Source organism: Ilyonectria robusta, assembly GCF_021365365.1.
Source record: "Ilyonectria robusta strain PMI_751 chromosome Unknown BGZ61scaffold_27, whole genome shotgun sequence".
In the NCBI taxonomy this organism is placed as follows: Eukaryota; Fungi; Ascomycota; class Sordariomycetes; order Hypocreales; family Nectriaceae; genus Ilyonectria; species Ilyonectria robusta.
The window spans coordinates 92,510-107,666 of NW_025764461.1; the positions used below are offsets into that span (position 1 = coordinate 92,510).

The 15,157-nt window shown below is 50.4% G+C and overlaps 5 protein-coding genes across 5 annotated transcripts; 3 read left to right on the top strand and 2 right to left on the bottom strand.

The window, feature by feature from the left end:
* Positions 1 to 998: 998 nt before the first annotated feature.
* Positions 999 to 1,997, bottom strand: BGZ61DRAFT_461307 (uncharacterized protein). The gene has a single exon (XM_046247138.1). It carries the CDS (start codon positions 1,896 to 1,898, stop codon positions 1,239 to 1,241), a length of 660 nt encoding a protein of 219 aa, XP_046097857.1. The 5' UTR covers positions 1,899 to 1,997; the 3' UTR covers positions 999 to 1,238.
* A 3,016-nt stretch (positions 1,998 to 5,013) lies between these two features.
* BGZ61DRAFT_430254 (D-isomer specific 2-hydroxyacid dehydrogenase) lies at positions 5,014 to 6,394 on the top strand. Its single transcript, XM_046243806.1, has 3 exons — positions 5,014 to 5,384; positions 5,441 to 5,578; positions 5,630 to 6,394. The coding sequence occupies exons 1-3, from the start codon at positions 5,032 to 5,034 to the stop codon at positions 6,228 to 6,230; spliced, it is 1,092 nt and encodes a 363-aa protein (XP_046097858.1). The 5' UTR covers positions 5,014 to 5,031; the 3' UTR covers positions 6,231 to 6,394.
* Positions 6,395 to 6,663: 269 nt separating this feature from the next.
* BGZ61DRAFT_365325 (uncharacterized protein) lies at positions 6,664 to 7,581 on the top strand (the record flags this gene model as incomplete). The annotated part of the gene is made up of 2 exons (XM_046241600.1): positions 6,664 to 7,153; positions 7,199 to 7,581. The coding sequence occupies 2 exons, from the start codon at positions 6,664 to 6,666 to the stop codon at positions 7,579 to 7,581; spliced, it is 873 nt and encodes a 290-aa protein (XP_046097859.1).
* Positions 7,582 to 10,129: 2,548 nt separating this feature from the next.
* Positions 10,130 to 10,720, top strand: BGZ61DRAFT_365252 (PLAC8 family-domain-containing protein; the record flags this gene model as incomplete). Its single annotated transcript, XM_046241593.1, has 2 exons — positions 10,130 to 10,414; positions 10,475 to 10,720. 2 exons carry the CDS (start codon positions 10,130 to 10,132, stop codon positions 10,718 to 10,720), a joined length of 531 nt encoding a protein of 176 aa, XP_046097860.1.
* Positions 10,721 to 12,047: 1,327 nt separating this feature from the next.
* On the bottom strand, positions 12,048 to 15,080 carry BGZ61DRAFT_365375 (CHAT domain-containing protein; the record flags this gene model as incomplete). Its single annotated transcript, XM_046241604.1, has 3 exons — positions 12,048 to 12,137; positions 12,177 to 14,671; positions 14,768 to 15,080. The coding sequence occupies 3 exons, from the start codon at positions 15,078 to 15,080 to the stop codon at positions 12,048 to 12,050; spliced, it is 2,898 nt and encodes a 965-aa protein (XP_046097861.1).
* Positions 15,081 to 15,157: the final 77 nt, after the last annotated feature.

Below are 15,157 nucleotides of genomic sequence, written 5' to 3' on the forward strand. Positions count from 1 at the left end.
AGCGAATAGAGCTAGTGCTCACCTGGATGCTAGATTCGAACGACTTCTTCTCCACTTCGCCCAGGGCAGTTATCTCGACTACCTCATTCTGTGTCTCACCGCAGTGAAAGTAGAACCGCCATCGCTTGGCAACGGTATCTCCATTCCAGCTAACATATGCGACGGCCTCCTTATCATTCCCTGAGACGACAAGCGCAGGGGTCTCGCTTGAGTAGCCGGTCCATGGATATCTGAAGCCACGGTAGCTTTGCACGCCGGGTGCAAGATCGCCAGAGTCCAGGTAAGCGTGGAATACCGCAGTGCCATCTGGTGTGAACTCGGTTACAGCACCCTCCTGACCCCAGTTTACAATCCGAGTCCCGCTCTACATCCGTGGTCCTGGGGTTTCCAAGGGCCGTACCGAGAACGCAGTAACGACGCATATTGACCTCGCGCCGACCTTTTTTAAAATCGCCGGGATGGAACTCCAGGATGATTTTGATGGGATGCCAATCCCGTTGTCAGAATATATTGGTATACCTAGAAAAACCCCAAACACGTTGCTGTCGAATATTGGGGCACAGCTATAGTAGAGGGATCAGTCGGCGGATTCGGTAAGCCATTGCAGATATTTCTTTGGCACACCCTCTCCTCGAATTACTCACTCACAAACCTTGATTCCAGATGCTCAGGGTCAAATTGTCTAGCCCAATAACACTTACAAAGCCCTCGGAGTCAAGGGGGAATTTTACGACATATATTATATTCCGTGTGGTGCAATAATGAGCACGAGCTGTACAACATCAAAATTAGTCTGACTGCACATTGCTGTCCATTTTGCTGACCCATCTTGCAGGATGACCCTGGTCAGATGAGAAATCTCTACCCTATTGAAGGAAACCCTTCCCCTGCTTCTGACCAGTCTTTCCCTGGATGGCAGCTGAGCCATTTGGTTGCTCAGCTTGACAGTCTCATGATGGTAATGAAGTCGTGTTGAGGCCAGTCCTGTGTTCAACCAGGGAGGACCCTGCATCCGGAGGGAGGTGTCGAAACCTTGGAAGATGCGCTGCAACCACAGTTCAATGCGTTTTACGAAGATCAGGTTAAAGTGACTTTCACAAAGTGTGAAGCTGGTTATATCATTGACTCTGAAGGGTCGCAGATTGGGTATGAGTATCGGCAAGGCTTGAGATGGTCTCACTGGAGCTGAAGCAATCGGTGGTATTTAATAATAGTAATTCGCGCGGTGCTTTATAGACCTAAAGATCCATCGCTTCTTGCATCACTTCCGTTCCCCCGCTCGACAATTTCGTCGGATTCGATCCTGGACGACCGATGCACTTGTCAAAAAAGTCTTGAATCATCTTAGCGAACTTGGCGACTGCCGTTGAGACCTCATCAGCGAAATGTTCGACATATGTCAAGACCGGAGTACAAGAAGTTGGAGTAGGCTGTCCGATGTTGGCGAAAGTTGTTGAAGCTGAAGCAGAAGAGCTGGCAGGCTCAGGCTCGTCGACAGCATCAGGATCGGATTCCACAGCCATTTTCAGGCCCGTATTGAAGACACTGTAGGCTTGTGCGCTACCACACGCCTCAAAACCATAACCGAAACACTCATAATCGCACTTTTCGTCTTCGAGGATTGAGAGCCGAGGTGGGTACGTGTCAGCACAGTAACAATTCACCATGTGCAACAACATGACGGCCTTTCCTTCCTGTCTGCAGCGTTGCCAACACACGCCCGAAGCGGGATATTTCATCCTCTCACCACTCGCAGAAGCCGAGAGCGACCCGAAGCAGCCTTGTGAAGTTGCTCGGCCTGGCACGGGATGAACGGCGGGTCTTTGTAAGGGGCCCTGGGCGGCCACAAGGGTCAACCAGAAGACGAAAGTGGTGTAAATCATGGTGAACAGCGCCATTTAGAAGATTTGATGCGGAAGAGGTGAATGGGTATGGAGGAGTAAAGACGCGGATTTTCAGGTTGAAGGGGATGCTGTGGTTTTTATTGCGGCGCAGGGGATCAATCCCAACCCCTCAAATTTTACTGATCCACCCTTGCTGGCGGCCAGCATCAGCAATTACGATGCCAGGGTCGACCAACAGCATGATCAGATCGTCAAGGGAGCAAGTGCCAAGCTCTTGAAGACGTCATCGTCGTAAGTGATGTTGGGCTCGGGTCGAGTTACAGAATGGAAATATCTGGTCTATTTCGTATGCATGTTCAGCCTCCCATGTCTAATTCTTTTAGTAATGTCTAAAATTTCCAGTAACACCTCACCGAGTTACTTTTCAACCCAACATAATCTCATTCCAAGTGTTCCTCTGCAATGTTGGCTCCGAGAAAAGTGGCAAAGCACGAGGTGAGAATGCATGCAACGAAACCCGAGACTTGTATCAATTTAGTAACAGTGCTGGGCGGTTTGGGGATTTCTGAACTTATTGTAGTCGCTCTTCAATGAGCCAACAAATGCATCCACAACGGTATGGTGGAGTTCTCCGTTCAGGTTTGCTATACCGTATCGACTCGAGAAATCGAGAAGGTCTAGCTGCATATTAGCGACGCCTTGGCAACGTGACCAGGCTTAACAATGGGTCCAATCGAACTTCCACCCAATAGACTCAAGTAAAAGGTAGCCTGATACTGGGTCTGGTCGAACTTCCATCCAATCGGCTCAGGTAGTAAGTAGCCTGATGTTGCAAAAGCCACATTAGTGCCCAGCTAGACCTTCTCAATTTATTGAGTCGATACGGTATTGTTCATGTTCGATGTAATTTTTTCAATAAGCTAAATCAAAGCGGAAACTTAGGATGCATCATAGAATTGGGTATTAACGAAGATAGGGAATCTGTAGCTGTACAGGAGGAACTTACTTCGTCTTTGTCTGGATCCTCGATCACCCGCTCGAGATTGCGACGGAACGAAGATTGAAGCATCACATTCGTTACCATCACGCTGGAGACAGTGCCCAGACTCGACACTAACGAGAACCACCCTGTGGCCATGGCTAGGTCTTGGTTTTCCAGACATGATGCCATTGGAACAAAAGCTGCGGATTGAGCTAATCCAGTTGCAAAGCTTCTCGGTATCACATATAGAGGCTCCCAAAAAGACGTATGTCCATTCCAGAATGCGAAGATCAACAAATATGACGACGCGCCCAGAATTCCAGTGCTAACGGGGATGGTCTTTTGGCGGTGGGAAATGTGTAGTAGCTTGCCAGACAGCAACGCGCCAAATGTGTTGGCTACAACAGCAGGCACAATATGCGCACCGCTGGCAGTATCAGACGCACCCTGTGTTACTTGAAAATACATGGGAACTGAAAACATCATACCAACCTGCGCGAAAACTTGGAAGTAGTCGACCAGGTACGAGAGTGTCGCGTTTAGTTTGGCTAGAATCCGGAGATGGAATATTGGCGTCTCAGCTCCAAACAGCTCCCAGAACACGAAAAGATCCGAAGATGACGGCTGAAGCGGTCAAGAAAGCGACGGATGGGGACGATGTGCCAGCTCCTGCAACGTCCAATAGCAGAATAAGTGACACAATTGTCTTGGCTAGGAGCAAAGCGCCTTTGTAGTCGACCTTTCGCCATTTCTGCAGAAATGATTCCTTCTGTATCGAGTTGTCCGATTCCGTGTCATTTTCAGGTGCCTAATCAACATCGTCCTTGAGACTTATCAGGATAAGAGAGATGGAAAGTGTAAAGAAGGGTATTTGATCCAGAACAACCACTGCCAGCCCAGATAATCGGATATAAATCCTCCAATAGGGCCGCCGATGCTTCTTCCAAGAGTGGTTGCCAAGTTGATGTATGAAAGATACTTTGCAACGTCACGCTTGGGTACCGAGTCTGTAATGATGATGGATGCCATCGTCATAACACCCGCTCCTCCAATGCCACTTATAGCACGACCAATGATGATCTGAAACCGTGTCGTGCTCGTACCACAGATTATGCACCTAGAAGACAGATCCAGGACCACCCTGAGCGAGAGCTTTTCCGGAACCAATGATAAGCCCGGTACCGATGGCACTTCCAATGGCAATCATGCTAATATGGCAAGCTTTGAGGCCGCGATGCAGCTGAAATTCTGGACTTGATTCAATCCCCTGAATGCTTGGAACCTTGCCACCATATTCCCGGCCATATATTTCGGACATCTGGAGCTCGCCATCGCTCAGGAGGGGAACCTTTTCGGCAATGCTGTCCCCCATGTTGGAAGATCGGGCTAAGAGAACGGAACCGATTCGTGAAGGGTAAACGAAGATGTCGGAAGTAGAGTTAGATGATCGAATGGGGGATTAGATTGTTGGCATCACCAGAGATGGCTCAAACTACATGGAAGGGGCCTTTATATATTTGGTGGTAGGAGTTGATGGATTGCAGTTGTTGTTAAGCTGTGAGCATCTGTTCAAGCCTGCCATAAACCGAGTATCAACGATATGCTAGGGTTCTTTTTAGGAAGATAAGACCAGTGAAGATGCAGCACTTAACACTTGCTCCTCCACTGCTACAGATAGCCGAGCAAAATATTCAGACTTTAGAGAGGCGGGCTGAGCTACGCTTTGTGGGAGGCATGCCAGTTCCGTCGGATGATTACGTGTTCTGCCCGTATCCATAACAGGTCTAAGGTCTTATTAGCGTGGCTGTTATAGCGGTTGATAGCCGAGCATCAACATCTGGACCCACTGATAGGCGAGCCGCACATGCGCATCACGATTAGATGCGCTCTTCTTTATTTATTAAAGAGTACTGCAATAATATGAGTAGTATAAAATCCCTTCGTATGAATGCCCCATAACTGTGGCGTATATGCATTGCCGGCCCCCAAGTCCCCATTATTTGCTAGTCTCTCGTATATCACTCCTGCCAGGTCACGCTATCGGTCGGCTATCAGACATGACGAATTATGCGAAGCGGAGACGTCAAACCTATAAACGACTCGGTCTCCGTAAATGGCGTGTTTCGGTAGTATTATATAATGGCTGTTCTGCCGTGATGGACTTTCTGTCCGCCCGCTGCACGCAATAAATCTTCTTGGCCGACAATGGGCGAACTCCCGAGATCCGTCGGCAGCTTGAGTCGAGACAAAGTTCTCATTTTCCTACCCATCCCGCCAAAAAAGGACTGGATCTTCCGGGTCGAGACTCGCTTTCCCGGCCTCCGAGTTCAATGGATGAACTGCAGCAGGACGGGGGGCGGATTTCTAAGCCCAGACGAATTACCCGATGGCACGTGGGATGAAGTTACCATTTATTGCGCATTCTTGCCGGCTGCATCTCACCTGATGCGCAATGTCCGGTTCGTACAGTTAGCCATCGCGGGCGTTAATTCGTGGTTGGAGAATGAAGCTTTTCGAAACCCCAACGTGCCGTTCTGTTCTGCGAGCGGCTGTCAGCCGTAAGTTTTCTCAATTATGCTAACTCTATCACCTCCAAACGTTAACCGTTCTTAAGGCCTCAAATCGCTGAATGGGTAATCGGGACGTGGCTCGCAAGCCAGCATTCTTTCTCGAAATTCGCCGAGAATCAACAACGAAGCCGTTGGGACACGCTACCTTCAGTAAAGGTGGAAGACTCTGTCGGTTTACGCATGTATGAGTTCCAACTTCTACATAGAGAACGGATAGACTAATAGTACTCTAGGGGAATACTGGGTTATGGGGCGATTGGTCGGCAATGCGCTAAGCTTGCCCAAGCCCTGGGGATGGAAGTTTACGCCTACACGCGTGGCGAGCGATCCACGCCAGAGTCTCGGAAGGACATTAGCTATTGTGTCCCTGGAACAGGCGATCCAGACGGCTTGATCCCTTCCAAATGGTTTCACGGAGCTTCAACACAACATCTCCATGACTTCCTCAGCCAGGACCTGGATATCTTGGTTCTTGCCTTACCTCTGACTGGTGAAACCAAGGGACTACTCGGCCCGGAACAGTTTGAATTGTTATCCAAGAGGAAAACGTTCATATCGAATGTTTCTCGAGGGCCATTGGTTCAAACAGATGCGTTAATGGCAGCCTTGGAGACTGGGAAAATCCGAGGCGCGGCGCTGGACGTGACGGATCCAGAACCTCTTCCAGACGCCCATCCTCTGTGGAAAGCCCCCAATGTATTCATCACGCCCCATATCAGTTGGCGATCGAATGACTACTGGGACAGAGTTGTGGATATTCTGGAAAGGAATTTGGAAAGGATGAACACGGCTCAGGGCTTGATAAACGTCATACATAAGGAGCGACAATACTAGGTACGAACGATCATTGTGCCAATTTGTTCTTTGTTGCAGAGTTTAGGATAGCTTCCCCGGCGGTATGGTTTGGTTCTGTCTACGGCCATGCACATTAACAGACGGTCTGCCATTCGGAACATGCGCCGGTTTCCGCAGCACCTCTACCGTCAACTTAAATGGGCGTCAACCCTGGCCTCTTCATTGGCCAGATTCGAAGCTTCCGTTTCAATCCTAATGACGTGTTTATTGCCAAGCTGCTCATTGCGGGGAAGATTGATACGCATCGCGTCTTCGATCGGGTGCTAAAGCCGGGAGTAAGCAACGATCCCGGACTTAAGTTCGGCATCCGGATATTAAAAGACAGACAGCCTTGATTCGTTTTCGCATAAATACGCATATCCTATTCAATCATACACGTCTCAAGCGTTCGAAAATCATAACTTTCTCCAAAATGTCTTCCCCATGGTCGCGTTTCCCTCTCACCTGGCTCATCACAGGGGCTTCGTCGGGCTTCGGGCTTGAGCTTACGCGACTTGCCCTTTCAAACGGGCACAAAGTCATTGCGACATCGAGAAATCCGGCCCGCAACTCAGACCTGGTTTCCGAGATCAAAGCACAAGGTGGCGACTGGCGTACTTTGGACGTTGACGACCCGGACTGCGGGTCCCTCATCAAGCGCATTGAAGATGAGGGCACAGAAATTGACATTCTCGTCAACAGTGCAGGATGGTCTATCCATGGCCCTGCCGAAAGCTTTTCGGAAGATGAAGTTCGTCGACAGATGGAAACTGTCTTCTTTGGACCTTACAGGCTGATACGGGCTGTCGTGCCGTATATGAGGCAGAGGAGGCGTGGTCTGATCATCAATATCAGCTCCGGTGCCGGGGTATCAGGTAGGGAAAGTATGGGCATTTACGGAGCCAGCAAGGCCGCCATGGATGGTAAGATACATGCCAATTGCCCAGATTTCAGGCTAAATTGTACAGGTCTTGTAAAAATCCTGGCGCGCGAAATCAGCCCGTTTAATATCCGGACACTCACAGTACATCTTGGAGGCTTCGACACGAATTTCTCACATTCAGTTCAGACTTCAACGCAACCTTTCCCAGAAGATTACTCCGGTAGCACAACAGCAAAGGTCTTGGAATCCATACAAGGTTCCAACTTCAAAGCAGATGGAGACCATCGGAAGGCTACCAAGGTAATTTATGAAGTAGCAGTGGGCGAGGGAGTGGGAAAGGACAAGGAGGGCGAGAGGGTTATCCATCTGGGGCGGGATATGTCTGAGCGCATGGGCCAGGTCCTTTCGCAGATGAACAACCAAATGGCCACATTTGACGGTATCGCGAGGGATGTATACTTAGAATAGTAATTCTAGATATATCCATACGTTTCATCTTGGGTGTCTTTGGAATCATATCTACTTGTGAACGTCGGTGACATCGTGGCCGCAAATGAGACACGAGCGGTGATGATGCCATGGTCAAATCGAACGCGTTATAACAAGGTCGGTGGGCCAAGTCAGATTCTAATTCTTAAGCATATCAAGACCCAACGGCGTATGTGAAGCTTATATGATGGCTGAGACAGAGCTCGCTTCGCAATAAACATCACCATGTCGGAGTGTTCTACCTTGTGACGAGTCGGCTCAAGGACTCGAAGCGCTCAACTCAGTCAATCCCAGATGAACGCCATGACAGGCTATGGTCATTTCCCGATATTTCAACTAAATTGTTACAGGATATCAGACAAACGGAGATCCCACGAGAGCTTCAAGGTCACGTGTTGAATTGAGTGCGTGTGGTCAATAGGTGCAATAGGTGTAAACACTCCTGGACCATCGAAAAAATACCCATCAGCGTGTTTTGACGAGGTCAGGCCGGAGAATTCTTGCCTTACCAGTATAAAATGAAGCTTACACGATCCACCATCGAAGCGAGGATGAAAATTTTGAGAAGCATTGGCCAAGTCCCCGCTTCTGTAATAAACCATGGGCGGTTGTCGCGATTACCGAGAGGAGGTGATTCCAGGGTTACATTACAGGTAGGAGGAGGACATAAATAGCAAGAGATCAAGCATAATCCGTTCCTTATTAGGGCATGCATTGCGGACGCTTCTCTGCACTAACAGACGGCGGCGTGGTCCCCATGAAGCTCCACATTGGCCAGCGCGGAATGTGAGGGAAAATGTGTGTCGGAGCTAATAGACGAATGATAAGTGTGCCGATCATCTCCCGGAAAGGGGACGTGAGCCAGGCGCTGACTCGTCTGGGGTGCTTGATGCAAGTCTAGACACCAGGAGGGTTAATTATGCGAAAGGCAGAGATTATGCGAAAGGCAGAGCATGTTGAGATTGCTGCATCTTGGACGTTGGTGGCTTGGTTCGGCTGGCGCTTATGCAGGGGAAGTGAGGTCTGCAAGGCGACTGGGGATGGTGAAACGCAGCCAGAAATGATATTTGACTGAAGGAAACTTTGAGACTATCGGCAGATTGACGATGCATAATAGGTACGGAGTACAGTGCAGAGTAATAAGTGGAAGAAAGGGGGTCTCCCTGCCTTGTGATGTCTGGTGGTAACACCCCTGCATTTGGGCTGTGAGAACAGACTCGCCGCTGTGACTCCCAAGCGGACCGTGAACTGCAAGCTTTGAAGCGAGAAGACTAGCGCTGGAGAGCAGCTATTATCCCATTATTATAGCTGTTTTACATTGCACGGATCAGCCACAGGGCGGGCGAGGCAGAATACGACAATACCATTTCCGGATCCACGGCTCCATCTCTCGCCGTGAAGATGATCCCCATCCTCAAGGCTGGAGTCTATTAGCGCCTTCAGCTGGCGGGCCACACGCTCCACAACGGCCTCTGCCTTCATTTTAACGTGCGTGTGGAGCCTTCGCTGGGCGTTGCACGAGGCAAACATCCACGCGCCGCCCGGTACTTGACGATCCCGGCCGGCTTATCGGAGCATGGATGCAGGCAGCGTGGTCCCTGGAAGCGGCATGCAGACACGCAGACAGACGGGACTCTGACTGGTGAGACGGAATGTTGTTTGGGCCGGTAACCCTTGGCTTTACTTTTTGCCCAAGCCGAGCGTGATGCCCTCAGCGCCAAAGTCAACAGCCACGACAAGTCGCCTCGCGCGGTAGCATCCGCCCACCCGACGGCATATTGATGTGATACTCGGAAGATCAACGCCCGACGCGCGGCACTGCGAAATACAAGACTGCCCACATTGAAACAACGGCCTGGAAGCCATCCACAAAGCTAGACGTGTCCGCCCTGCAGCAGCCCAGCCAGCACGAGCACCAAAAAAGCCTCGACAGCGTCGCGGCTGATATAGCGCACGCCGCACTCCCGCGTAGCTTTGAAGTCGCAGCGCCTGGGCGTCGAGCCCGCAATCTCACTTGATGCCGTCGTCCCATCCAGACCTCCCGCCGGCTGCGCCCTCGCCCAGGAATGCAATTTGGTGGCGCTTCAGCTGGCGGCGCAAAGGTTGTGCCCATGGCCTGCCACCACTTCCGCCGTGCCGAATCAAATATCCCAGGGGGCCACAGGGCTGAACAGACACCCCGCAGCGCTAGATGGGGCGTCCAATGAGTCGAGCTGCGGCGTTGGACCCATGATCGTGGCCGTGGTAGCGTGGCAGCCGGATGAACACAACGCCTGCTTATCCCAGGCCAATCTTGAGAGGAGCAGACGCAGTAGACGAGCTGCGAGGTTGAATGCCGGCCTGCTTTTCACATAAGTTGACGCCGCTGTCCCAGCCAAGACCCGAAACAGCTCTCCTTCATTCTTCATTCACCACCAGTCTCTCCTTGAACCGCTTTCTTACCACAGCAGCACAGCCTGTTCCATTCACTTCCCTTCTCTACATTCTAATCCTTCTCTTATACACACACCTTTCCCAACCTTTTACAATGGCCACCCCTGCCCAGAACCAGAACAACAACGGTCCCATCGACCACGATGACCTCAACGAGTGGAAGGGCCGCTTCAACGACGTCCTGGCTCGCCCCAGCGAGCATGTCAACTCCAAGTCCCCCGAGTCGGCCCAGCCCTGGGCCAGCGCCTTCTTCGGCTGCTGCAACCCCATCGACACCTGCCTGATCACCTGGTGCCTCCCTTGCGTCACCTTTGGCAAGACCCATCACCGTCTCCGCAAGAACGGTAACCTCGATGGATACGAGCCCATCAACACCTCTGTGAGTCCATCCATTTTTAGTCGCTCCGTCTCTCCGCTCTGACTAACACGTCTCCAACAGTGCTTGATGTTCTTCGGCTCCACCTGCGTCGGTCTCCACTGGATCCCCATGGCCCTCCAGCGCGCCAACATCCGTGAGAAGTACAACCTTCAGGGCAGCTGCCTGGTCGACATCGCCACCGCCTGCTGCTGCGGCATCTGCGATCTCGTCCAGCAGGAGAAGGAAACCGTCCACCGCAACGCCCAGGGCGGTGCTGTCTCCGAGCAGTACAAGACCAACGACGACATGGCCTACCCCGCCAAATAAGTTGCTCGATGGCTTTTGATCTGTCAACCCGGAAGGAAAATATCTTACGAGTGCTGCGCGAGCGGCCTCGACCCTAATCGACCTGTGAAACTTTCTGATACTGCCATGGATACCCCCTCGAGGACACTGGATGGAGGATAAGGTCTGCTACGCCAGGCAGCTATCTTCATGGACATGCCCGAGGTATTTAGTCACGCTGAAATTGGACAAACGTCTTTGAATGCATGTATTCATTAGCCTTGAATTATGACATATTATACTCAAAGAAATGTTTACCTCTACTTTTGTCTGTTGATTGTGATTGATGAACCATTTCCTTGTCGCAAATGTCTGTTTGACCGTCGTCTCTACGCGCTATATTATTGTCATTGTAGCCGTAAATGAAGGTGCTGATGGAAACGCTTAGCTAGCATCGACTTATCTTGACGCAATATTTTTATTTAATTTAAGATCCAATTCTAATGCTGCCAGTTGATGGATCTCTTGTCGCAGGATGTTTGTTAGGTGAAATATCAGTGGCTCAGGCTCCTCTAGGGTAGGACAACAGGCAACGGTTAACAGGCGCATCCGAAGCTCTTAAATTCTGTAGTATTGATAGGTCTGTTGAGGTACACTTTCTTAAGCAACTTGAATCCTTTGGTCTTGTTTCTGAGTCTCTCAGTGCTTGGATTGGTGGTGTTTTTATCGTGTTGCCTTTGAAATGATTCCGTGATGCGAATCGACGCGGACCTCACCCTAGCATGAAACCTCTACTCAACAAAGCCACGAAACCACAGAATGTAAGGAATGTACGAGCTGTCTTCAGCAGGGACAGTTCACTAGGCCTCAATATAATATGCGTAAGTTGGAGTAGCTCGTGCAGCCCTACCTGCTTATTTCTGCGACACGCTCCCAGAAGCTATTTGTGGAGGTGGGCCCTATTCAACAACAGTGGAATGCGACTGGGATAATGATTCAGTGGGGGGATTGGATAAATACCTTCATTGCAATCGTACCGGATAGCTTTGCGGTTAGCACGTTCCCTAAATTTAATATTCCGATGTTCCGTCACCGGCGCGACGTTCCGGGCGTGGCACTTTTCCCCTATGGACTAGTAGATACTTCAGACTCCTCGGGAGCGGATGGCGGTTTTCGCATAGCTCCTAATACCTGGATGATCTTGAAAGTTGGCAGATTGTCCAGGAGAGATCATCCTAGACAAATAATGTTTTGACGACTGGACCTTGATCAGTGGTATACTCCCTCATCTATGTCATCCTCGCATAGAGGCAGATAGCTAGCACGGGCATATCGGGCGCGGTGTAAAAAGACAGCTTTCATTCAAGAATTACACGCCAAAATGAATATAGGGGACCCAGTGAACACGTCCCAGCTCTTCATCATCGTCACACAAAAGCACATCTCTCGATAACTGACGCTCCCCCTGACCCTTACGTCTTGGACCCGGCCTATCTACCCGTTCCCGTGCCAGACCCGTTCCCAAGTCCGTACCCGAGAGTTTGCGGTTGGGCTCGGCTGGCGTTCCAAGCCAATTATCCCTTAGCGTTCGAGTGGCCATATGAAGCCCATAACAAACTGATTCGTCAGTCATGCCTCTATCTCTCATCCCTTCGTACGTATATCTTGCAATATCCACACAATGTTCATCATTGACCTCCCACAATGTGCCAATCACATGCCGAAACCCCGCCATCTGGAACGCACTAATCAGATGGATGCTTTCGTCAATAAACTTATCGTCTTTGATCTGGCCAGTGCTGCAAGCCGACAGGTACGCAAGAAAGGGGGAGTGGTCATAAAGGTTCATCTCCAAGAGGTCTCCAACCGTTAGTGGAATGCCTTCCAGCACCAAGCGGCTATTAGATGGCTTTGCTTTATCCGTATAGCCATGACCAGCGAAGTGAAACACACTGCAGTTCAGTAAACGTGATGTGACGTCTTCCTTGGAATGCCCAAGCTCAACCGGCTCGACTGGCATCGACTTGAAAAGGTCCCGCAACATGGCTATCTCTTGGGTTGCGAATGGGAGCCGAGAATGCCCTGGTGTGTATTCCATGCCTAGGAGCAATGCCTGACTCAAGGCGAATTGTTGTGGTCGCCGTTGACGACCGCAGATGATGGCCTTAATAGACGTGCTATACGAAGACATGACCCTGTCAAGGACTGATTCGGAGGACCGTTTGTAGTGATATCCTGCTGCGTGAAGCGGGAAATGGCTTAAAGGCCCAGTGGGAATCCACCACACATGCGGCCAACAGTCGTCAGCAGGAGACTGGGTGTATCCGAGGGCCTCTAGAACCGGGCTTGCAACAACGTCCCATAGCCACTCTAGAGTCTCGGGGCTATCCAGGCTAGATTGCTGTGTCTTCAGCTGAATTTCGTCCAGATTGAGGAGAGGTAAGCACAACGACCAAATTCGATGCCGCTCAATCAGGATCGCATCACAACGGAGCTCGCTAACATTGATGGCGACAATAGGGCCGTGTCTCGCAGCAGCACGTATTTCCTCCTCTGATGAAGCGAGGAGGAAGTTTTCGAACCCGGGTTGTTTGCGGATTTCGACGATCAGCTTATCGAGTTGACTGCCGATGTAGGACTGTTCAGCAGGAGTTTGTGGCGCGGGGTCAAGTCCCTCCAGCCTGTCCACGAGAGAAGGGAGACTCTCGCGGAGGTCTTGTTGCTTCATGGCCTGGGTAGGGTTTGAGGCAGCAGGAACTTCCAATTGCTCCTTTAGTTTGATAAACCTCTCTCCCAATGCGGGATAAGCTGAAAGAAGCTTGGCCACATCTGCAGCCATCTCGTAGAACAGTCCCGAGATAACTCCACGCCCAATCTCAAGAAGTTGAACTGCGTCGAAAGCATGCTTTCCAGCATTCAACGTAACTGCTGTAGCGTCCGAGGCCAGACCAGCATCCTGAGAGAGTAAGCTCTGCTTATGCGCGGCTCCAAGTAACCGCGGGACGACTGACGGAATCAAGTGTACGGCTGTTTTCGCAAATTCGTGTGCTTCTTCCCAAGCTTCCAACTCAGCATGGATATAGAGTAAGATTTTACCAGCTACTAGGCGGTCTGGAGTAGGTGACTGAGAATGGTTGAGGGCCTCTCGAAGTAAGAGTATTGCCTTGTCAAGGTCAGACCTGATGTCATTCTTTTGATACCTGTCGTTGTACACAGCCGCAAGGTCATTCAGTCGCGTTGCCCGGTCGGAATGATCTGTTGGTATTTGTTCGAGGAATTTCTCAAATAGACAAATCGCCTTATCTAAATCCGTTGCAGTGTCTCTCTTGAGATATCTTATGCGATAGGCCTGTCCGAGGCTGCGAATTCGAGACGTCTGGTCGTGATAATGTGTAGGTGTGTTCTCGAGCGATTCCTCAAAGAGTTCGATTGCCTTGTCTAGGTCTGTCTCGGTTCTTGTTTCATTGTATCGATCGTGGTATCCGGCTCCGAGATCATAGAGTCGAGATGCCCGGTCAGGATGATCCATCGACGTTGCGCGGAGAGATTCTTGGAATAGCTCAATTGAAGTATCCAAGTCTGTGAGGGTATTCAACTCCTGGTATCTGCGATAACGTCCCATTCCAAGAGCCCGAAGACACGATGGCCGGTGCGAGTCATCATTTGGTAGTCTGTCGAGACATTCTTCAAGGTACCGAATTTCAGTATTTATATCTTCCACGGATTCTGTTTCCTGATATCGAGCCTCATGTATGGCCCCGAGTTTATAAAGTCGAAGTGCGCGGTCGGGGTGGTCCATCGGTGTTGTATCGAGACATTGCTGGAACAACTCAGTTGCTCTATCCAGGTACATCGCATCCCTGGTTACACAGTATTTTAAGTAAAAACCAACTCCAAGGTTGCTGAGTCTGGGTGTGCGATCATGGTGATGTTCTGGGGTATTGGCGAGGGATTCTTGATATAGTTGAAGTGCCCTGTTCAGATGCGCTTGGTCTCGAGGCAGCAGTGACCTTGTCTCGGAGAATCTAACGTGATATCCAATCGCAAGAACCTGAAGCTGAGCTGCCAGATCGATTTCGCCAGTCATACATTCTGTAGTTTCTGGGTATTGCTCCGAATATTTCGCTCTCACTTCCGCGAGGCGAGACATCTGGTCGGGAGGGTGTGATGGTGGTGTGTCAAGAGACTCTCGAAATCGTTGGACCGCCTTTTCAAGATCCGGCATGGCTTCTGTTCTTGAATACCGGTGATAATAGCCATCTCCAAGGCTATCAAGTAAAGACGCCCAGTCAGAGTGGTCTCTTGGAGTTGTAGAGAGGCATTCTTGGTATAGCTGAATCGCCAAATCCAAGTCTTCCATAGCGCCTGTCCTTGAATATTTGGCATAATACCCACCTCGCATAGATGCAACTTGGGAGTCACGGACTGGGTTTTTGCTCGATGGGCTGCTTGACATGCCACCATTTTGGACGGAAGACA